We start from the raw sequence: 24,384 nt of genomic DNA, 5'->3' as shown, positions 1-24,384 counted from the left end.
TGTTGGAAAACGCTGCGGTTTTTCTTTCCAAGTTTCTCAGGCTCCTCCGGCTCGGAGGAGCCTGAGAAACTTGGAAAGAAAAACCGCAGCGTTTTCCAACACAACCGCGTTGTGTCTGCCTGAATCTGCTTTACCAGATTCAGGCAGACAACGCGGCATTGCGGAAAACAACCGCGTTGTTTCTGCCTGAATCTGCTTTCCCATTTGGGGCTCTCGGGCTCCCCATGGGGAGCCCGAGAGCCCCAAATGGGAAATCAGCTGCAGGTAGAAACACTACGCGGCATGTAAACATAACCGCGTGTGTTTCTGCCTGCTGTGGCTTTCACTTTGGGTCTCCGGTGCTCCCCTGGGAGCACCGGAGACCCAAAGTGATAGCCACAGCAGGCAGAAACACATGCGGTTGTGTTGGAAAACGCTGCGGTTTTTCTTTCCAAGTTTCTCAGGCTCCTCCGAGCCGGAGGAGCCTGAGAAACTTGGAAAGAAAAACCGCAGCGTTTTCCAACACAATAACGTTGCATTTATGTTTGCGGTCGCTTCAAAAGCAACCGCAAACATAAATACGTTTTTAACGCTGCGGTTTTATTTCTAAGTTTTCCGGGCTCCTCCAGCCCGGAAAACTTAGAAAAAAAACCGCAGCTAGTGCTTATTTTTTGTAAAAAAAATAAATAGCACTTACCAAGATTCAGCTGCAGCTTTCCTGCTCTGGTCTCCGGTCCCGGTCCTCCGCCTACAGCACTAATGAAGGGAAAGCCACCCAGCGGTAGCCTTTGTTTACTACAGCTGGCTGGCTTTTCCTTCATTAGTGCCGCAAAAGCAAAAGCCAGCACAGGAGGGCCTCCATTTCACAAAATGGCTGCGCCCCTGTGCTTGCTTTTTCGAATTTTGAGCTTGAATAGCTCAAAATTTTACATAGGAAGTTTTAAAACTGAGAATACTAGCATTTTTTTTTATGTGGCCTATCTATTTTTTAAATAAAATTTTTTACTAGACCATCCCTTTAATTGCTTTTCATTTTATAAAGCAAGTTGCGCTAACTGCAATGTAATTTCAGAGAAGATGAGCCTGTTTATTATTCTTTGCACCAATCTCCAGGACAGTACAGGGCCTATACAAAAGGGAAGCAAAGCAGAGATCCATGCAGCAGGCTGACCCAAATGAGTACTTTTAATGAGCACTTTGGCTGATGTAAACTGCAGATAAGGGCGACTGTGCGGGAGCTGGACTGTCTTCCACTGTAAATATTGGGAGGGAGTCAGGATGGTCCTAAACGAGTTAGCCCTTCTCTCTGATCTGTCATTTCTTCCATCTCTGTTCCCAAGCCTGTTTCTATTTCATTATTTTTTGCTCACTTTTGTACCTTTTATTGATGGTCCACCCACTTTTTTTAGTTCATTTTTCCCTCATGTATCCACCAGTCACTATGACTTTCTCTTGCGCATCTCCCTTGATCGCTTCTTTGGAGGCTCTTCTGCATGCTGACCTTCAACTTGCATGACAAACGTGAAAGTTGCCAGGTTTATAATTTGCGTGGCTGTGCTATAATTTTATTTTTATAATTTGGAATACATGAAGCATATGTATTGGCATTGCTGGAAGCAATGCCACAGAAAATGAGCTCATATGTAGCCTTGGATACTCAATGTGATGATGGTAAATTACATTACAAAACATTTTTATAAGTGAGCCAAGAGATAAAGAACTTTGATGTGCAGATTAACAAGTGGCATTCTCATTATATATGAAGCAGCACCTCGAGTGAGTTTTTTGTGTGTAGCGTACACATGTAAACCGAATGGCTTGTGGGCAGTTCTAATTCTGACAGATCATACACAGTGCGATAAAATGATTTGCCAAGGATCACACACTCTAGTTAATTGTGAAGCCAGGATTTGAGACCAGTCTGCAACATAAGGACTATAACCAAATATCTGTCCAGCATTAGTTGGTAGAGATAGCCGTTTGGTTTTAAAGAATACTCTATTTTGTAGAGATGTTTTGAAACTTACAATCATCATCATCCAAGCGGAAAAATATATAAATCCATGTGAGAAAAAATAATGTGGTTGTAGCTTTATTTACTGATTCTTGTACAACGCAAAGTAATGTGAAGCTAAAAAACATCCTATGAGCTTGGGAACTGTACGTTTAAGACTTTCACATTAAAAAGGTATTGTATGATAAGGTCACCTTCTTGTAGTGATGTTTGACAGCCTCATGCCTGCTACTGCATATCATGTGAAGGGAAAGTGAACACTTGTCAGAAACAATGGTTCACCAATGATCCACCACTAATAAGCAGCTTGATATTTAAATGCTCTGCCAGTCACAAGTGTGTGTGTGGACTATTTGCTAGGCACTAGTGCGAAGCAATGTTGAATTTGCAAGGGTAGTCGTGTCCGGTCACTTGTCCAACAAAAGGCATCCTCAATATAGCATCAGTGGCAATACAAGCCATGGAGGTTCCTAGGCCCTCTGCTGCCGTACAGGGCGAGTATGTCTTGCATTGGCCCCGATTCTAAGTAAGGATATACAAATTTGCTAATCATATACGCTAAATTGCTAATCAAAATATTTTTATTTAGCAGTCTCAACTAATCCATTTTGCAAGACTAATGTATGCCTTGATACATTTAATCATTCATTACAGCCAGTAATAAACGACGCGCTTGAAAGGGAAGCTTGAAGCCCGCACCACACTACATCTTGCTTCTGGAGGTTGTCCCTTCCAGGCATTTCCCTGCATGTTCGGCTACAAATTATTTCAACTGAACCAAATCACCATCATAGGAGTCCAAGCACAGAGGCTGGTCTTAAATGAGTGTATTGTGCCCACAACCCTGGGTATCCAGACAGGCTAAGGAGGAAATAAATGGAGTGGTGTAGCTGTGGGTGGAAGAATTGTGACTAATTGAGGCTAGCTAGGGAGGTGAGCCAGCTCTGCAACACCCTCGCCGGGGGGGGGGGGGGGTCGAGACAAGTGGGACCTCACTGGGAGAGACTCCCCCTTAAGGGAGGAAGACTCCCGTTCATGTGAGAAGCTTCCAAACCAAATTCAGCGGATAGCATACATGGGACTATCAAACCTGTCAAATACTTCCATGCACACAAAAAAAAGAAAAAAAAAAAAAGAACTAAAGAGAAAGTTAAAATGTACTGTTATCTGGAAGAAAGCGAAGTTCTCTTTAAATGGAAATTACCAATCCACTACAACGAGCAAGTTAAAAGAATGGCACCTGTCAGACGATGGCGGGAGCAGAACGCAGACTGAAGCAGGAGAGGTCCCCTCGTAGCACAACACCAGTAGGAGGCAGAGCCACTGACAACTAAATCCAAAAGGTGTCTGAATACAGCAGAGCAGACGCTGGAAATAAGGAGTGCGAAAGAAGGTGAAGGGAGACGCGACCGGAGTCTAAGGTAGAATGGTGGCATGACCACAAAATCGTCAGGGTGGGCAGACCGCCCATACAACTACACCGACACCACCAGGGGGAAGCCAGAGCAAGAAGCTTGGCTTCCCGGTAAGTTACAAAGAAGCCAGGGGAAGGAGAGAGAGAATCACACGGCTAGGATGCAGACGAGAGCAAGAAAAACGCGACACAGAACCAAAAGGAGGTCCTAGGCCCACTGTACACCCATGAACGTTCCCCAGCTGCACATATGGTAATGGGGAACACAGCAGCAACGGGACACCACACAGGACTCAGCTGTTGCTAAAAACTCATCCCAGTAGAAATGAGAAAAGCTTCGAAACAAAGTCAAGGAATTTGAGCTGCTTTAATGAAAGGAAAGGAATACTAAACATACCAGAGAGTGATGTAGATATAACTGCACTAGTGGGAGAAACTCGTCCGAGAGAATAAGAAAAGCTGGGAAAGATCAGAAGCTTGAACTGTTCTAAAGAAAGAAAGAATAGTAAACATACCTGAGATGGAGATCAATAGAAATAGAGTACCAAGAGAACCAAGAGAAGCCGGTCTTCAAAGAGAGAGACTTGGAAGTAAAAAACTTGGACTGCCTTAAAGAAAGGAAGAGAATAATAAGCAATCCTGACAAGGACATAAATAAGACAAGGAGACAGCTCTTCAGAACGAGGACAGTCCAATTCAGACTCACATACGCGCTTCAGAGGAAATCACAAATGACTAATCGAAAATTACATATTGAGAAAGAACTTAAGAAGCCAAGTGGGTGAAACCCTGATCCGGAAAATTGCGTCCTTCTCATGACCTTCGTTAAGTTAGCGGTAGGGTCAGTTAGTTTTGTTTTTTTGTACAACGGACGTATTCTTTCTTTTTGGACATTCACGACTAACAAACATCTTAGTTATTCATTTAGGTAGGGCTCACCCAATAGCAAGGGGACCCCCCCCCTTTCCCAGGATTTCAGCTTCTTCATACATGCAACGACTGCCTCAAATCGGCGACACATCAATGTGGTCATAGAAGGACCGGACAAAGCTATTTCAAGCATCTCAACGCGAGGAACACAACTCAAGGTCCCTATTGGATCTTGAAAACCACATTTCAAGGCACTAGGACGCACAGTTTCTAAGATATTTGCACTGCAACACACTGCACCGCGCCGGGATGAACAGACAGGTCGGGAGAGTGCACAGCAGTATGCTGCAGCACGCCAACACTCGCATCCCCTCCACGTCTGCTCTGGGGTAAGTCAGCCAGCCACACACTCCATTATCAGTGCAGAGTGCAACGCATATCAAGCGATAATCGACTCGGGACAGCAACCTACAGGACCATTGATTTTCAACAACTGATCAGTGTTATCATGTCAATCTATAGAACCCGTGCGGAGTAGGGGTACTTTTTGCAGGTTATTTAATACATCTTACAAATACTATCTGCCTTTGAGAAAATTAGTAGGCCTAGTCCAAAAACAGCTTTATTCTTTTCAATGCTTAATAAGTTTGGAGCTACTGAACGAATTTGCCCCAAATATTCCTATGTATGGGGGCCAGTGCGGGGGCATTTGGTTCGGTACATTTCAGCCAGATAGGTCAGTCAAAACTTAGTAGCAAATGAAAGTTCGCAAAAGTCAATGGCTCATAAATAGGTGGAGGCAACCATTTACATCAATTGTGTATCCACTCTGTTCACCTTTTCAGAACTCTTAAGGAAAATATCAATAGAAACGCTCATGCTCTCCTATTCTTTGAAAGGCAAGGCTGTCAAGGGCCTGTGATGAGTTTAAGAAGATCCAATTAAATACTACAGCTAAGTCAATGCCTAGTCTGGGGTACGGAATGGAAACCCTTATTGATATATCTTTATGTCCAGTTCATGAAATCTGGACGACTACCCCTATATAACACCCCTCTCTTAGAATCCCCCTGACCCCACTGAGCCAAGAAGTAGTTCTGTTTTGCAAGTTTAAAAGGTTTATTTGAGAAAAATTAAACAAAATATATATATATCACACTTTTATGATCAATTAATAATTAATATCACACTTAAAACAGGAGCAGTGATCAACAGTGAATAATGTCCTACTAGTAAACTGATTTGGTTACCCAGGAGTAGTATAAGGATGAGGTAGCACACTTGTGAATAGGAATAGAATAATAAGGTGGTAGAGAATGCTTTATATAAGTTCAGATGGATGCAATGTTGAAGAAAATGCAGTACAGAAAATAACTTGATAGGATTTCAGCAAAATACAATGTAATCACTTTCTTGGACAATTCACCCCCCCTTTATGCAATGTAAGGAGATGAAGATGAGAGCACACAGTTCTTGGGAATGCAATCAAATATAATTCAGTTCAATTCCCCCCCCAGCAGCTTATACAACAGATAGGAGTTTTGAAACACAGGCAAAATGCTTTGAATATGGTGACAATGCAGTGAGAAATATGCTGAAAATGCTTTTAATTCCCTTTAGGAGGTTCAGGGTGAGTGGTATCTAGTTAATATTAGTTCAGGCTCACTCTAGCAATGATTCAGGGATGGTTCTTAAGAGGCAAACGAAATTTAGCAGTTCAGGCAAAAGCAGCTATCTTTTTACAAGTAAAGAAATCGGGCCAAATCGCAAATCGCGGCAAAATTCACGAATGCGTGAATCGTGATTGCGGAGAAAGTATAAGGAGTAGGAAGTCGGTTCTAGGCTTGTTGGAGAGCTTAGATTCTAAGCTTTCAGAGGAAAGTTAAACCAAGTTCGTAGCCCAAACGGTTACGGAGTTATGAACGATTTTGTGAAGGTTGTTTTTCGGATTTGAAATAAACTCAAAATGACAGGTGACAGCTTTGCAGCTGCAGAATTGACAAATGACAGTGGTGCAGCTTTACAAAATAACAAGTGACAACTTCTAGGAGGCAGTTCTGGTTAGATTAACATTGTTTGGATTATGTTATTTTAACTAAGAGATTGGTTCTGCACAGTTCTGCTAGGTACTCACAATATATTTTTGAAATAGGCCTCGCCACGGATCTGGTCAGGTTTTGGACTGACTCCGGTTTTGGTCTCGGCACTTCACAGTGATCTGGGTCAGCTCTGCTGGTCTGGTCCGACACTGCTCCTGGCCCGGCTCCTGGATCTCTGGGTACAGCGTCTGTGCACAGCTCCTGGATCTTTCTGCACAGCTTTCTCTGGACACAGCGCTGATCTGCACAGCTCATGGATGCTGCTACCGCTGTTAGGTTTGCTGGATGCTGAGGCCTGCTGAGAAGAGTTCTCAGTTTGTGGGTTTAGGTCCTTGCTTTGAGTTCTGAATCAAGTTCTTTGGAGTTTTAAAGTCTAAGTGTTGGATCTGGTATCTTCTGGATGTTGTGTGGTCCGGCAGAGCGCGTTGCAGCAACTGGATCTGAATGTCCTCTCTAGCTTCCAGTGGCTCTTTTTATGTCTTTTGAAAGTGGGTGTGTGTGCAGCATCACTAGCCAGCCCCTCTCTCAACTGCCCATTGCATTGGTCAAGCTTTCCGCACTGCTTTGATTGGGGGAAGGAAATGTGTGTCATGGTGATGCAGTTTTATGGTCTGCAGAAAGGATACTCCCCTGTCAAATTGCACACAAATCTATATTTGACCCAAATACATATTTGCACAGGTACACATTTGTTTAAAATTACATGCACCCATCACATATCACATGAGGCATACTCTGTTCAAACTCTGCTCTTCCTCGGGGCTTGCATTCAGAAATTGCAACATTTTGTGCTTTTTAGTGGGTTTTGCAACATCGGATTTTTCTTAAAAATTATACACATATACACGGCCTGTCCATACATACTCCAGTAAATTCCCATGTCTCTAGCTTAAACACAGAGTCTGTAGTATCAATAAATGGCGGGGTTTTGCCCCAGAACATCACACAAATTGGAGTTTGGGCTTGAATTGTAGGCAAAGTTTCCATTTTAAGGAACTCAAAGTTGTGCATTCCTGTCATTTAGTCCCAATAAGTTATCAGTGTTTCTGTAAAATATATATTTTGCTTTCAATTCAGTTCTCAGAGTGTTGGAGTCCGCCTCCAAGACTTGGGTGGGTCAGTGATCACATGTGTCTTCTGCTGGGAGCTCTTTGTGTACAGTCAACAGTCAACATCAGCATATTCTATTCAAGTGCAAGAGCCTATTGTGTGGTCTCCAGGAGGCTGCCAGCCAGTCTGCCTTCTATCAATCAAGAGGTCATGTGAGATTCTAACTCCTGGTGTGAATCTCTGGAGGTGACAGGTTTCCCAGCCTTTTGGCCTGTTAATTAAATCAGATTGTCTTCTGGGAACAGCATGTGGTTAAGATTTTAATTAACTCCCAGCCTTTGGTGTAAAGGCCTCTCCTGCAACTCCTGACATGCAGTTTCCCTGTCAGAGTTTAGACCGCTAGCGCCGCCCTCAGTCAAAAGCGGGTACTGCGTGCATTTTTTTTTTGGATCAGTCTTGAATTCAAGCATTTCAAACAAGAGATATTACATGGAAGTATATTGTCCAGGTTCAACAAATGGCATTGGTGTAGTTCTGCAGTAAAATAATGTTGTGCCCATAAATTAGCCATGTTTGACCTGAAGAAAACGAATTCCCAACAGTTATGGGTTGCTTTTGGCCATCAGCATTGCCCCTTTTACAATGGTTTTAGGCTCTGTGCCCTTCTGTGCTCACAACATAGGCAAAAATGGGTGGCACCTTGGGTGACCATCATGGTGTGCGCAACTGCGCGGTTCTCCTAGATACTGGCGTGGATGTGGGCGGCGACAGCTCAACCCCACATCTACCCTGTCTATTGATTTATTTTTATTCCGGGATAGGATAATGGGCAGCGACGGCTTAATCCCCATGTCTATCCAGTCTATTGATTCAGCATGGGTCAAAACCCTGCACATGAGACACGAGAGAAAGCGTACCTGTTGAGATTCGAAATCAAGTTAATCGTGCATAACCCTATCGTTTCTTTTGAGGTGCAGCAATTTTATGGTTTTAGTCTCAAAAACGCTTTTGCAAAACGGATGCATGCGAATCATTGCCATGGAGTATTTTTCTATGTGCACTTTACACCGCAGATGGGCACGAGCATTCAGAGAGGAAAATCCAAGGTACCCTAATGAATTAAATTCCAGCAGCAAGAAGAAAAAAAAAAATCCAAACGGATGTTTTTGGGCCCCACTGTAATTGCTTATACGTTTTAAAAAGCAGATATTTCAACACCAACTCTGTACAAGGTCTATCGATAACAAGAAAAGACAAGACAAAAAAGATGCCCCATTTTCGTGCTAAACATCAATGAGAAGTTCTTAAAACTACTAAGGCCAGAAATTTTACTTCCTCCATAGTAAATTCTGCTGCAATGTCACTAGCGTATCCTCTTCGAATCCTGAGAAAAGGGAGATTAACAGTGACCCATCAGCACATGGTGGGCCCCAACACCTGCGACCACATACCTCATCGCCAATGAACCTCAAACCTTTGTATCTGAATAAAACGCAAAGTGGGCTAGAACAATCAGTAAGAAGCAGCGAGTAAACCAAAAGCATCCGATTTACAGCTAGCATATGTGGCTCCACTACATACCAAACTTGTAACAGGTTAGCAAATGCCTTAACCGTTTTTGCAATCCTTAAATAGTAGACCTTAGGTTAACTTGCTAATATACAAATACAGAGAAGAAAAGGGAATTCTAGCTTTAGCACAGATTACTGCAATGAAGTTAAAATGCAATAGCCATAGGTGTCCCATGTGGAGAGGAGCCAGAGAGCCGGCTGGAGTGAGTCGAGGGCAGTGTACCAGCAGAAAGTAAGTGCCTCCTAGGCTACACAGGCTGAAGCATGTATAAACAGTTGTCTATTAAGCAGCCCATCAAGAGACACCAAGTTTGTGTTCATATCAAGCTAAGCTAAGACACTTAGGAGAGGTCCCATAGCTGGCATGAAAAGTCACTTGTCTCCCCCCCTCATTTCTCCACATGCACAGAGCACACAATTTTTTACTCCCCAAGAGTAAATCATCACTCGTCATCGGCGAGTGAACATTCAGTCCTGCACAGCACAATATCCACTGTATAAGTAGGTGGTAGCCAAGCAGGCTAGAAACCAAGAGTTGAGTGGAGAATATAGAGCAAAAGCTTGAAGAGCTAGTTTGCCTTGAGGAGTTATGATGGAGTAGAGGTTGTTGCAGGTCCTGGAAAACATGGTGCTTGCAGCATTCACACTACAACGAGCATGAGGCCAGCACAGAGGGGACACTGCTATCCGTGCATGGGGAAGGAGGCCCCCCGGAAAAGGGACAACCATGAAGAAGGTAGAGAATGGTGCAGTTCTCTCCCGCCCAGAATGTGATAGAGAAAGAATGACCACACAGGTGAAGGATAAAGCAGTGACTGACATGTGGTAGAAGGATGCAACAAGCTGGAACAGGATGACCCAGATCCAAACAATATTGTGGCATTTGCACACACCTAATCACACAATGCCTTCTTTAAAAGTGCATTAACAGTTTTAAAGGATTTATGGGAAGGGTGTGCCTTAAACAAAAATGCATGGCAACCAACAGCTATACTCCAGAGCATCATACAACAGACTTTCGTACCGATTACGACAAGAGAAGTAAACTTGAAACAAAGCTGCAGGCAGGTGGCCTTTCAATGCTCCCTGCCTTTAGAGACGCAAGGACAAGTGGACAGAGTTGCATGTATGCAGAAGACTATGGTCAGCAAACAATAATTTGAAGTGGGATTTTAAAGACTAGAAAGGTTTCTAACGAAGATTAAATATTCACATTGGTAAAGCAACTTCTGGAGCTGGTAACCGCGGAACTCCCACTGCTCCCCAATTCCAGCCCACTCTACATTTGCACCACATACTGCGTATAATATCTATACAATTCAAAACATGTCTGCTGTATACTAGTAGAGCACAATGTTCGAAAAATAAACAGGCCTGGTTTGGTTTCGTATTTACATAAACTAATCTTACCTTATAATTGCTGGCATTGACCCAACCGGTGGCAAGGCCATCCACCATCTTGTCCAATGCAGTCTGGTCATGTTCGAGATCAAAGGACTTCTGCTTGTCCAAGATGTACTCAATCATCTCCTGGCCCACTTGAAGCCGTTTCCCCAAATCCTTCTGCTGTACTTGTGCTAACCAGTAATCCATGTTGTGCTCCATGGTGCAGGGTCAGCCAGCACAATGGACGCTAGGGGGCAGTCGTGTGAAGCCCAGTGCACAGCTATCTTTGTGGGCTCCTTTCGTCCGATGAAGGTTATGGAAGCTGCAGGCCTGCGTTCCAGAGATGCAATCCGGAGAATGAGAACAATTCAGCATGTGTGTAGAGAGAGCAGCTGGCAGGATAGTAAAAGCCCCATTCAAATTACCAGCCAGAGATGAAATGGTGAGTGGTGTAGCAACGCTTTATTACTGATCTCCGAATAATTCATTCTTCAGCAGCTCATTCTGAAAGACAAGAACATACAAATAGGTTAACTTCTGTAAATACAACAATCTAAGAGCAGAGGCATCTATTGGTCTGCAATTATTTACACACCATGGTTCCAGAGGAATGGGGAAATACTGGGGTGCACCATTAACAAATCTAGGCTCAAAACACATCCAGGAAATGTTTGACATGGTTCTGAAAGTAACTTATTAAATGCAATTTTAATACATTCTCTAGCAAAGACATTTTAGATGAAATAAAGCAAGTGAACTTTAATTTAATTAAAGCAGCATTAACAATAGATTCAATATAATGCACACCAATTTAGGGAGTGGGAGATTGGATGGGGCTTTTAGCTAATAAAACAGATTACTACAGGGGCGCAAACATTCAAGATGCAAGCTAAAAAAAAAAATTTTTTTAAAAAAACTAAAAACGCCACACACACTTGCCACTTCAATTCTATACACACACAAAGCACACTTTCTTACACAAGAGTCCAATATTAGCAAATGCATAGATGCGAGTTCAAGTTTTATATCCAGATTACTCCAGAACAGGGTTAAAGTATGATCAAAACAATTCTATTGGATGTCCTGTCCAACGTGTTTGGCACATTTCTCCATTGAAGGAAGCATGTTTGGAGTGTTCCTAGAATGTCTTGGAAAAACACTTCCCACAATTTTGGAAATGGCTTGGCTACAATCAATTTATTTTGAGAGGCACATGCTTCAGGTAAAGAAAATGTGGTCCATCCAGAGAGCAAAACGTACATTTGCCATTGGCTAGCGATAATTGACTGTTGCCAAGTCAATCTATATTATATGTAGAGAATTAAGGTGGCAAGCTACCTTTCACGGCTGGCTAGTAACCCTTTGCACCCTGATCCAGGGATGTAACAATCCAAATAAAGTTGCTTCAGCAATAGCTTAACTGTATTCAGAGGATCCATTTATTGAACTTCAGTGCATGAAGGTTTGCCTGAATGTTACACACAAAGCTCAGCAATGAACCTTCAAAGCATAGAGTTCTCGTACCACTCTTATATCAACCGATTTGACGAGACTAGGTGGCAATTATGCGTTTGTGTGGCAACAAAGGTTCACTGAAGCAGTGAACACTACCACCAAATTAGATGATAACTTTACAAAGCTGTAACCTCTTGCCAAGCACAGCCTTCTGGATAAGACTTAAAGGAATGGTTCGCCCAAAAATTATTATTGGCCAAAAAGATGGGCAATAATAAAAAAAGAAAAATATTCACACTTTTTTTTGTTGAAGTGCCGATGTAAAGTTTTGAGTCTCACTCCCCCCCCCGCCCCCTCCACCCCCAAGGAGCCCTGCCGCCCACCCTCCTCAAAAGCATCCTAGCCTCAACCTGTGCATGCAGTATTGCATGCTCAATCATCAACCACTCCCCAACATCAGGAACTTTCCCGGAAGCCTTAAAAACCACCACTGCTGCCGCAGAACTACTGGCCCATCGCAAACACCCGCTTCATGGCCAAACGCATGGACCGCACAGCATACAAGCAGCTAAGCCACTTCACTGAAGCCAACAACCTCCTAGACCAGCAGTATTCAAACTGTGGGGCCCGCGGCCGCATACCCGGGGGGCCATGAGAGCCCAGCATGAAATGTAAAAAAGAAATATACACTTTTTTTTTTTAGATTGAAAGAAATGGGAGGGAAGGGACAGCTCATGTGGTCGGGCTGAAGCATGAAACCGTCTCAGGCACCAATGAAAAAGTGGCACGCAGTTGTAAATGGATATGCATTCCTTTAGTCAGAGTGTTGGAATAGTACACAAGGGGGTGCTTTGTGTTAAAATGTAAGTAAATTGTGATATTTAAAGAATATTTATTCAGTAACAAATGGTCAAAATTACAAACTGCATAGTGAAGTAACTCATCAAACTGGCCCACATTGGCCAAAAAGGTGGCCCATTTTGACTGGCCCACACAAGCATTTTGCATTTTTTGGTACAGGCATTGCCCCATTGTCCTATATGCCAGGCCGAGCCAGGCGGCTCATCCATAATGGCGAGGGGGCGCCCACCCAATGGCCCCCCTCGCCCATTATGGAGGTGCTAAGGAGCAAGCCCAGTGAAACAATGAGCACTCCTTCAGCTGCTTTCTCCAGCTGAGGGAGTGCTCCTGGGCTGGCTGAACTGTCAAAGGGAAACACTATTTCCTTTTGACAGTTCAGTTTAGTTCCCCAGTCGCACATGCTCACTGAGCAATGCAAGTGCTGCGGCATTTGCTTCGCCAGCATTGCATAGCTCATTAGAAATGCTGGCTGAGGTACTGCATGTCTATGTGTGAGGGGGAGCTCCTGCGCCTCCTCGCACATACGGACAGAGCAGCCTGGAGCAGGGCGTTTCAACACCCACACGCAGGCCAATGCAGAAGGTACGTTTATGTGCATTTTTTCTTTATTTAAACGTGTATGGATGCGTGCATGCTTGTGTTGTGAGTGTATGGTGATGGATGTGTGTGTGAATGATAGACGTGTGTGTGTGTGTGTGTGTTAGTTTTGGTCCGTTGAGCTGATTTTGTCAAGTGGTGGATAGAGGGGGGGTGGGGGGGGAGGAGGGTTGTCCAACAAAGGCATTTTTAAAAAGCATAAATGCCTGGTTGCACAATCCCCCTGCCCACCTGCCAAAATCAGCTCTCCTGAGGCGCTGTGGAGCCCAGGGGACAGGGATGGTATTTTTTTTACTGGATTTCTATCATAGATGTCCAGTCAAAAAATACCATGCTTTCCCCCTTGGCACCCTAGCACAAAACACAATCATGTTGATTGTGTTAGGCCCAGTGGGGCCCAGGGGACGTGGATGGTATCTTTTTACTGGACATCTATCATAGATGTCCATAAAAAAAAAGAAAATGTCATGCCTGCCCCCTGGGCCCCTCAGCACCAATTGCAAACTGTTTGGCTATTTACCCATTTTTTTACAGGATGCTCTACAATGCAACATTTTAACTCATAAAAAAAATATGAAAAAAAAGAGAATCACAGTGGGGAAACCCCCTGAACCCTCTTTGATTGGTGCGGGCTCCCTCACTGCGCTCGGTCGCTATGGCATTTTTGGGGGAAAGCGTTATTGCCCTCCACTTAAAAAAATTCACCGCCGCCACTGGCCCTCGGCCTGTGTTGGGAACGGGATGGGCTGAGCCCAGGGACAGTGGTGGGAACAGGATGGGCGGAAACTGTGGGATAGTGGTGGGGAGAGCCCAGGGTGTGTGATGGGGTGGGGAGAGCCCAGGTACTAGGTAGGAGTGGGATTAGGGAGCCCAGCGACTATACTGGAAGTAGGGTGTGGTGACGGCACGCAATACATACTGTCCATTTGGCATTTTTGGGGGGTCCCGGCCAGCCCAAAATTTGCTCAGGGGGGCCCAGCCCAAAAAGGTTTGAAGACCACTGTCCTAGACCCTGCACAATCTGGTTTCAGACCGCTCTGAGGAACAGAGTGTTCCCTAATGTCTTTCTGGGAGGACCTAAATAAAACAGCTGATGCAGAAGGTTGAGCGGTATTCCTTCTCCTTGCCCTCTCTGCTGCCTTCAATATCATCGACCAAACCATTCTTTTAGAGAGGCTACACTCTTTAGGAACCAAAGACCGTGCCCTCATGTGGATCTCCTCTTTCATCTCCAATCGCTCACAAATCATGCTCCTCCACCCTTTCACCTCCACTTCACAACCAGTACCAAAAGGGGTCCCCTCAAGGAGCATCCCAATCTCCCGTCCTCTGAGCCCACTCCCCGCACTCGTCCGCTCCCACAATCTCACCTGCTACAACTAGGCATACGACACTGAGATCATCCTTAATATCCCCAAATCACCATGCTCCAGCCGTCCAGATCGGTCATCATGTCTCTCGGATATGGACTACTGGATGACGACCAACCCCCTCGCCCTCAATCCTAGGAAAACAGAAATCCTAGTCTGCGGGATAACAGTGCTGCTTCCCAAACTTCTTCCCTGGATTGAATCCCTGGGTGCCTCCCCCTCCCCCCGGCAACCACCACCTCACTGAAAAACCTGGGATGCATACTGGACATGGATTTATCCCTATCCCAACACATCAACTGTGTAACTAGAACCGGTTTATTGCATCTATACACCCTCCGGCGGATCTTCCCATACCTCACCCATCCTCACCATTTCTCTGCCGTCATCACCGTCATCCTCCCCCGCTTAGACTATGCAAATTGCCTTTACATAGGCGCACCAGCATTTCAGCGAAGGAAACTGCAAAAATCCAAAACACTGTGGCTTGTCTACTCATTAGCCTACCTCCCAAAGAACACATCAGCCCTACACCAAGTCCTCCATTGGCTCCCTATTGGTCAACGCACTACATTTAAAACCATCGGCATCACCCACCAGGCAACCCACAACACCGGCCTGGATTTCCTCCAAGACAAAGTCACTCGCTACTACCCCTCAGTGACACTCAGATCTGGCATATCATTACTCTTAGTTGTCCCACATCACAACTCCACCAGACTGGGCGAATCCTCATTCTCGGTCAAGCGCTGATCTGGAACTCTCTGCCCCAGCACATCCACAACATTGACAATCACTTTCCATTCAGAAAGGCCATAACAACCTGGCGATTCCCTTCCTCCTCAGAAAACCCTCTGGTACTCTATACCGGCGATACATGCACAGAAACACTGGCCCAAACCCAACACACCTATCCACCCAAACCTTCATGGATGCCGGCAGTGTTGACAGCGGCACACCATGACACATTTTCTCCCTCCCTCCAAAGCACTTCTGCCACAGACAATCGCACATCAACCCCCCCCCCCCCTCAGTCCCTCAGGACCCCTCTCCCACTGCTCAGACTCAATCTGGAGAAGACCACAACTGGCAAGACCAGCCAATCGCGCTGGACCTAGAAAAACGACATTAAAAGATTAACTTCATTCAAGTTTGCGCTATGTATAGCTAGCACCCCATCTGGACACATGCTGCAGGCACGCCACCCATGCATGCATGCATGCATGCACTCTAGAATGCAGCTAGGGCTATGCTATTCTGGTCTAGCAGCTCTCATAGCCATCCACACCGAAACCCTTGACGTACCTCAACACCTCTGCCATTAATATACAGAGACAACTTACGAAAAAGGATGTCTAACTGGGCACAGCGAGTCTCTGGCACTAGCACTCTATCCTAAACCACCAACTGCATCCGCCCACGTGCCTGATCTATGGGCTGCTTACGGAAGCCTAGCCAGCCCACCAAAGTCCTAACCTGGAAAAATTCACACGTGTCATTAAACTCTTAGAATCTCCCACACATGGACTACAGTCACTGATGGCATTCCAACCACAAAGCGTATTGAGGCAATACAAATGGGAAAAGGGTGCTACATAAATGATGAATACAACACAATACACCCAGTTTTTTAAAGATGGGAGTAAAATTACTTTTTGGGGGAGTAAAAAGTAAGTCCCATTCCCAGTGGGGGTATTTTTAGCTAAGTAAAAATATGTTTTAACTATGTAGGCCAACTACTTGAATCAGCTCGGCAGCCCCAGAATCACTATTCAGGAACTCATCTGCCGTACCACAAAAAAAGCATTGCAGCTTTAAGCCTACATATCTGCCAGGATTGCCAGAGCATGCGCTCAAGCCACGCATACTCTCAACACCACTTGATCTCTACCCTATAATTATTCCAAAACAACCTTGAACCCCAATGCAAACATGAAGCAAACACATTCCATTCTGTGCCCTCACGCCATGTTGTGGACACCTGTTGGTCCACTACAACACAAAAATATTTCATCTGCGCACGCACCGTTAACTGCCCTTCCACCTTCCTCCGGCACTTCCTCTTCTCCGCACTTGCACGACATGAACGACCTGAACGACAGAATGCCTAGTAAGATCGTTATTTTGTCCTCCCTTTGTTTCCCCCCCTCCTTGTATTGTCGCGCCAAGAAACACTTGTGTACAGGCGCATTATAAATGCTGCATCCATCCATCCATCCATCCATCCACTCCTTCTGAGCAGACCAAGGTCTGGCTGTTCTAAGTGGGGGCACCTTAGGGAGAAGAAAAGCATACTAAAAACACATTTATTTTTGTAACTAACATGAAACGGTTAATTCATCTTACTCTTCCCTGCAGATCAGGCACTGATAAAAGCAGCGAATACTATGCTTGTGTACGTCTGCCTAAGCAACAAATAAATCAAACAATTTACCCGTTTGGAAATGTTAAGACACTAAAGAAGAATTTTCAAAACAAGCAATCTGTATAATAACCGAAAGCAAAAGAATGTCACAAGCACAGGTCATGGGTCTAACCAATGAACAACTGTGTTTAATTCCCACATATGAGTTGTCACCCTAAGAATTCTCAAACCAAAACCTCAGCGCTGGGGGAGGAAGGAGCCATGCTTTGCTCTTAAAGGGACAGCTGTTTACCAGTAGCAGGTGTATCAAGACTCGAGCCTCCTGCTCCGCGTCTTAACCCATCATTTCCAAAAATTTTATTCAGCAAGAGTGCCCTCAAGTATTTCAGAAACTAACAGAAAAAGCTTGCAATTGAATAATGAAATACAAAAGAAAGCTGCTAGTAAGCAATTTACTATTAATGAAACCAGGGTTTAATCCGTTCTTGAATGCAAAGAATGAATATTTACTATAAATAATATTGCAACATTCCAGTGCATTTTTCCGGCCTTGCGGGCATCCATTAAGTAAACCCAAGGTTATCCAGTAGCTAAAAGCATGTTTTAATCAGCCTTATAAGACAATGAAAAATTACACTTAACCCCCACGGTGCTGACGAAGCTTGAACGCCTTATTTAATGTGGCTAATGACGGTTTTGAAATGCTGAAGTGGCTAAGAGGGCGCATCAACATTACATTTTCATTGGTCACGTAACTGGCACTAGTCAACAACCACCTCAAAATCCCTGGCACAAGGTCGGGAGAGATGGAGTGTGATCAAGCTCCCCCAAGAGGCGGATTCAATAAATACACTACACTTGCAATCTTTACTACTCCCAGACCACGACACAATGAGGCTTCAAAAATAATTAAATTGCAAAGATGGACACTAAGTACAGAAACATTACAAATCCACAGATTGACCAAACCGAATAGCTTTTAAAATAACGTGAATAGGATTTTAACAAAAAAAGAAAAAAAAAAAAAACAGTTGTACGAAAGTGCTCGGCTTGTTCTGAGACAATTGCAAATTTGAAAACTAACGCTCAAAATTATATCACACCTTCACACCAGACTTTAATCCCAGACAAACATTAGTGCGTCTGCAAGTATTAAATAAGAAATAAGCTGTTAGCTCACCATTATTTCACCAAATGTTCAATTGTACACGGAAAATCTATTCATTTTATTTAGTGTTTTAGTTCAAACAACAAGTGTACAAATCTTTCATTATTACATGCAAAAAGGATAAAAAACGAAATATAAATATATACGATACATCATAATACATATTTACATACAAATTAATTACGCTTGCATCATCTTGTGTTAAATTAATCCAAAATGTATATAGAATTAAATAGATTGTTTCCTTAGCTCTTCAATTCTTTTCATTAGTAAGGCAAGCAAGCCACACAGTGCTAGAATGAGACTCTGCTGTTGCCCTCCATCAGGCCAGTCCACATAACCTCACACAGTTAAGGTCCCAAAGTATCGATTCCTTTCCTCACCCAATGCTTGATAATTAGTTACTAGAAGTTTAGTAGTCTCTTTAACGGTACAGTTAGTGCAAAACCTACAAGTCAGGTTACCTAGACCAGAGTCCCACTTGCTTGTACTTTCTAGCATGGGGATTTGGTTAAGTCGAAAGCAAGGGTAAATTGCCCTCAATTTTGGGCAGGGAAAGATAAGAATATACTTTGGAATCTCTTCCCTTTTTGTAAGAAATGTGCCATTCTCGCCATACAGGGCACAAGTACCCAGCTGGTCTGAAGAGACCACCAACTGTATTTGAAGAGCTTCTTTACTGTGGCCGAGTTGGTAGAATGCTCTTCTTTAGAGAAGCCAATTACTGAGAGCGTTTCGGTCATCTGTTCCTTAAATGCTGTAATACTAGCACCAAAATCTCTAGTCTGGTCTTCACAACCAACTCTGGTGGAGGAACATTGATGGCGGGTTTAGTAATTTGGCAAACTCAGCCAATTTTCTCCACTTGGCTCTAGTTGTATTTACATTTCTTAAATCTGTGCCTCTACGACCTCTGGAAATGCCCAAAGCATTTTTCTTAACTTCATATACTTTAGCAAACCACAGTAGTGTGACATTAGGACCATCTTGTGAACAACACCTCCGTTATTAAGGTTTAGGAATTCATCAGTTTCCTTTAGCAAAATTGGGCCGAATTGAGAAGGGTATGCCCAGACGTGGGCCTAGAGCTTGCCGTGCCTATTAGAGACCCACTGTAGTGTACACTTCACTAATGCAGAGCAATAAGGCAGCAACATGTGGTTGCTTGTGGAGCTGTGCACAAGGGATGGGACCTAGCAGTATATACTGTACTGCTCCTTTTGAGGTTGGACAAGCCAGGTATGTGACCTAGCAGTACATACTGGACTGTTCCTTTTGAGGTGGGACAAGCCCGATTCCACATGGTTTTAAAAAAAAAAAAAAAAAAAAGGATAAGGCGATAAATCCAGATATTGTGAAGGCCCCACGGGCTCCATTTACAAGTGGGACATTGAGATCCTTTTGAATGATGCAAACGCTTGTCTGCGCTTGCTAGGTTTATGTAAAAGGAGAGGACAATACCAGGTTTTGAGACAGAGAAACTAGTAGCCACCTGCTCTTATTGACTCTGGTACACACAAGTACAACGTGACTTTGAACATGAGACCCTGAAGATGGCATCGGTTTAATTAGTTTACATCTATGATCTTCACTCATTTCTTCCAGCCTCCATTAGTCAATTATGACCCAGCACACAAAATGAACCTCTTAATGTCCCATGGTTTTTTACCTCTTAGAAGCCATTTATTATGAAAACAACAATCATGAATTACAATCAATATAGCTTCGGAACAGTTTTGTGGCACCAGAAAAAACAAACAGAAAACTCTGGCAAAACACGGCATTGAGACCAGAAACACTACGTGAATAGAAATTGTTTTAGATCTTTCTAAAAAGCTAGAATGCTGATGACAGACTATTCTACAGCCAGGGACATTCAAAGCAAAAACTCCTTGCCCAGAGTGGCACATCTAGATGTTAACACCACTCAATGACTGGCTTTGGAGGTTCACGGAGAGTTTGGGAAGGGTGGGTAGTGGGGGGGAGGCGGGGGGAGCAATAACTTTCTGCAGGCCAGGTATTTAGGCGCCAGACGGGCCTACATAAATCACATTATGGGTTTGATCAGCAGCCACAGTGGAGGGATTAACGCCAAAGGTGAGATGGGTTACATCTCCGAGCATCACAAACTACATTGTCCTGCCACAATTTACACAACCTAAAGTCGATCGAGCAAGCAGGCCAGAGCCCCCCATTCATACAATTGATACAGCAACCCAGCAGAGTATTAATGTGGGTGCCTAGAACTAGGGCTATGTCTCTCCTTGGGGAGGAAGTTCAATATTATTTTCAATCTGTGCAGCTGGAACAACATCACCCTAACCACCAAGCAAGTGCTGGGTCTTACACCTTCCCGATTCTAGTATTAGTTAGAATGTTATTTTTTCATTTTTTTTAAATCCCTCCTTTAAAATAACAAATAGGAGCTGAAGGCAGTTCCTGTATGTCTGACAACCAGTAAGTAGGAGACCTCTATGGAAGCAAATGGCATGCAGCAAATGCAACTTCCACATGAAACTCAATAGGCTCATTCCACATAGTCTTCTCAAAGTGTCTGTTATTACGTTGCATTATACACAAACCCAAAGACATGTAATGCTTTGGTTGTGCAGCAGCACTTGACCTGGGGAGTCAAAAGTAGCTCCGGCAAACTGTTGGTCACTCTAAACAAGCTCTTCAAGGATAAAAATAATACCCATTATGAAAAACAGTATTTGAAGGGCAGTGTCAACCGGTTTATCTAGGTGCACTTGGCTCATGGAGCTGAGCTTTCCACCTTCACAGATATTGTTCAAATTGTCCTCTTTTTCATCTGATTAACTTCTTCAATCTGGAGTGTCTCTCCTACGCTGAAACCACATCTCTATGGATTGCAAGGGAAAATAGAGCCAATACGAAGTTGACCGGAACACCATCTGAAAGAGCAGATGTGCCAATCACAAAATGATGCTTACTATTGGATTTGCACATCTTCCCGGCTGCACGATAAAGACACCTATTTTAAAGTGCAAGGTGTAGACAAAATGCACTTGCCTAAAAATGTGTTTCAAAGTAACAGACTCCTAAAGAATGCAACCATTTCTACGATCCTTTTCAATACAGTTTGCAGTGTAAAATACAGGCCGGAAACTGATTTAAAACAGGAATTGTCTGTATATAAAAAACACACAAAGGCCTTGTTCCACCTTTAAAAAAGACAATATCAATTGCATCTCTTCTTTCAGCTAGTTTTTGACAGTTCAGAAGGTAAGGCTGGAAACCAAGCAAGAATGAGGACATGTGGAAAGACGAGGCCCTGAACTTTGGAGTGCTGCCATACGTAATGTCTTAGGTCCCAAGCACAGAAAAAATAAATTGTGTAGCATAGAAAACTATGTAATTTCAGTGACAGTATTTAGAATGCGTTACACTTTAATAGAAATAATGTATAAAGGTCCCACTGACAAAGTATTACGCAAGTTCCATTTTGTTCTGCCTTACATTTCACTTTGAGTCACATTGTCTATTTAAAACTTTTCTCTGATACTCCATTGTTCACTTTAACATCTCGGTCCCTCCACCTCCCACTCCTCATCGCCCCTCTTCAATGACTAACATGACGTTCAGGCAGGGCACTCCTGCCCCTTACCTGGATGGGAGGACCCATCTCTTTCCACTATTCCTTCCTCTTCTATGGACCATTTTTCATCAGCCTTTCACAATTATCTTGCTCGCACATTCACACCTTCTCCCAGTCCTCAGCTTTGGATTCCCCCTCCTCTCCACCCCCGAGATTGACCCTCAAAATGAATATGTGCCATGATCTACAACACTGGTGCACATCACAAACACCTTCCCTACTCCTAGCCTACAACTATACCCTCGATACCCAAAGCGCTGCTCTGGACTGCCAAAATCTCCTACTTTGCAAACCTGATCTCTCTTTGAACTCAACCCTAAAAACAATCAAGCCATCCAATCTTTCCTCCAAAGCAAATTTCCATCGCCTTCCTCCTTTCTGCTAATGACTTTGTTCACCACTTTTCATCTAAAAACTCTTCCTGTCGTCCACCTCTCCACCCTGGCAACTCTCGTCCTGCCATTTTCTGCTAAAATTTCCAGTGCTGCGCTGACGACACCCTCGGCCACCTCCTCCCCCTCTCTCATCTTTGATTGCCTAACTCCCATTCAAGATTGGTGTGCCGCCAATGATCTTTGTCTGAACGTCAGCAAGACAGAGGTCCTCCTCATCGGCACACCTTCACCATCCTTTCCCCTCACTCTCTGGCCGGCCTCACTTGGCCCTCCTCCTACCCCTTCCTGCGGGGCCAAGAACCTCAGGGTCATCTTTGACTCCATACTTTCCTTCTCCGCCCACATCTCTAAGGTCTCTAAAGAGTCCAACTTCCTACTGTACCTCCTCAGAGGTACTCTGCCTTTCCCCTCCTTCCGCCAGAAGCTCACTATCTCCCAAGCTCTGGTTCTCGCTAGTTTGGACTATTTTAACAGCCTCTTTCTAGATCTACCTGCCTCTACTCTCCGTCCTGTGCAACTAATCCAGAACAGGACTGCGAGACTTGCCCTTGGCCTCAAGCCCATGGATCGTATCTTTCCACCTCTGAAATCTCTCCAATGGCTCCCAGTGGATGCAATAATTAAATTAAAAACCCTCTGCATTGTCCACAAGGATTTCTGGGGCCTGGGTCCAAAATACCTTCAGATATCCCTCTGCAAATACCTCCCATCCTGAGCTCTTCGCTCTCTAACTCCCTCAGGGTCAGTCGTTTTTCAAAGAAACAAGCTGGGGTAGATCTGTGTCTTCAGCTGGGGCCTCCCTTTGGAATAGCCTCCCTGCCACTCTAAAACTTGAGAACCATCTCCAGTTACGGACGCACCTCAAGACCTTCCTCTTTGCTTCTGCCTTCGTTGCCCCTCTCCCCTGCTGATCTGCTCTCTTGGCAATGTGCACCTGGCCACCCTCTGTCCCCTGGGCCCAGGTAGCTGCTCACCCTGCCACCCTCCTGCACTGCCTCCTGGCCACCCCTTGCACTGGGGACTGTATCTGTAGCCATACAGTCCCCCACCCCTCCCATTTTCTTCCTTTTCTGCACTTATCAGGCTTACCCAGTCTGCTGCCCTAAACACAGCAATTGCAGGCTGCACTACCACTGTTTATTGCCTCTATGATCTATTTATTGTTATTTATCTGTGTCTCCTCTGCTCCACACTCTCCCCCTTCCATGCACTTCTCCCCTTCCTATGCACTTGCGCATTCTCAATGTCACTGGGCCTAGTAAGATCGTTGTTGTGTTCTCCCATGTCCCCGTCCTTTCCTTGTCACGCTCTGAAACACTTGTGTATGAGCGTGATACAAATAAAATATATCATACACTTCTACACTAGATGACTTCTCTACTATTGCATTAGCACCCATTCCTCCAGGTGTCAACCTGTCTTGCTCTCCCGTCAACCCTTTTGCTCCCCAAATTAACTAAGATTTGGGGATTGATTCACAGAACAGTTTTGTAATGGCACAGCCCATACACAAACACTCTGAATCAGGCCCTTAGTCTCAATCACTGGCCCTTATCTCTCACAGCTCTATAACCTCTCACTCTGCTGGACTCTGCCCTGCCTCCTTAAAATCTGCAACTGTTTCACCCCTACTGAAGAAACCCTCTGCAGACCCAAACATCCCAAAACAAATAAAAAAATAAATATAAATATCACCCGGTTTCTCCCCATCACCATTATTCAAAAGTCCATGAGCGGGTGGTCTTTGACCGGATCAGACCTTGGGGATAATGGCCTTGGAGACCCACTTAAATCTGCCTTCAGTAGTTAACACGCCACAGAGAGAGCACTCATGCATGTCTCCAACTTTCTCTTTAATGCTCGCCACTCAAAACTCTCTACCTCCCCTTTTGGACGTTTCTGCCGCTTTTGACACACAGTTCCACTGTTTTCCAGGACCCAGAGCATTGCAAATCTGCTCTTGCCTGGATCGCCTTTTACCTGGAAAGTCGATCCTTTCAAATCTCTTGGAACTTGCAAACCTCTGACTGAACCCCTGTCAGCATACAGCAAGGATCAGTCCTTGGACCTCTGCTCTTTACGCTCTATAAAACTCTACCCTAGGACGACAGACCTCATGTGGTTTTCACCAGCACTCTTGTAAAGAACAATTTTTCTCCTTCACCCCAGCT

The 24,384-nt window shown here is 44.3% G+C and overlaps 1 protein-coding gene across 33 annotated transcripts in view; it reads right to left on the bottom strand.

Moving 5' to 3' along the window:
- CLASP1 (cytoplasmic linker associated protein 1) overlaps positions 1–24,384 on the bottom strand; it is a 2,584,612-nt gene that overhangs the window by 2,494,217 nt on the left and 66,011 nt on the right. For all 33 annotated transcript variants that reach the window (XM_069616701.1, XM_069616702.1, XM_069616704.1 and 30 more), the window contains exon 2: positions 10,408–10,887. In XM_069616701.1, coding sequence (XP_069472802.1) covers positions 10,408–10,602 — 195 coding nt within the window. In that variant the 5' untranslated portion in view covers positions 10,603–10,887. The remainder of the gene's footprint in view (positions 1–10,407; positions 10,888–24,384) is intronic.

Source organism: Ambystoma mexicanum, chromosome 9, assembly GCF_040938575.1.
Source record: "Ambystoma mexicanum isolate Mex_15411 chromosome 9, UKY_AmexF1_1, whole genome shotgun sequence".
Classification (NCBI taxonomy): Eukaryota; Metazoa; Chordata; class Amphibia; order Caudata; family Ambystomatidae; genus Ambystoma; species Ambystoma mexicanum.
The sequence above is the reverse complement of the archived record's forward strand: the minus strand, read 5'-3'. Positions and strand labels throughout refer to the sequence as shown.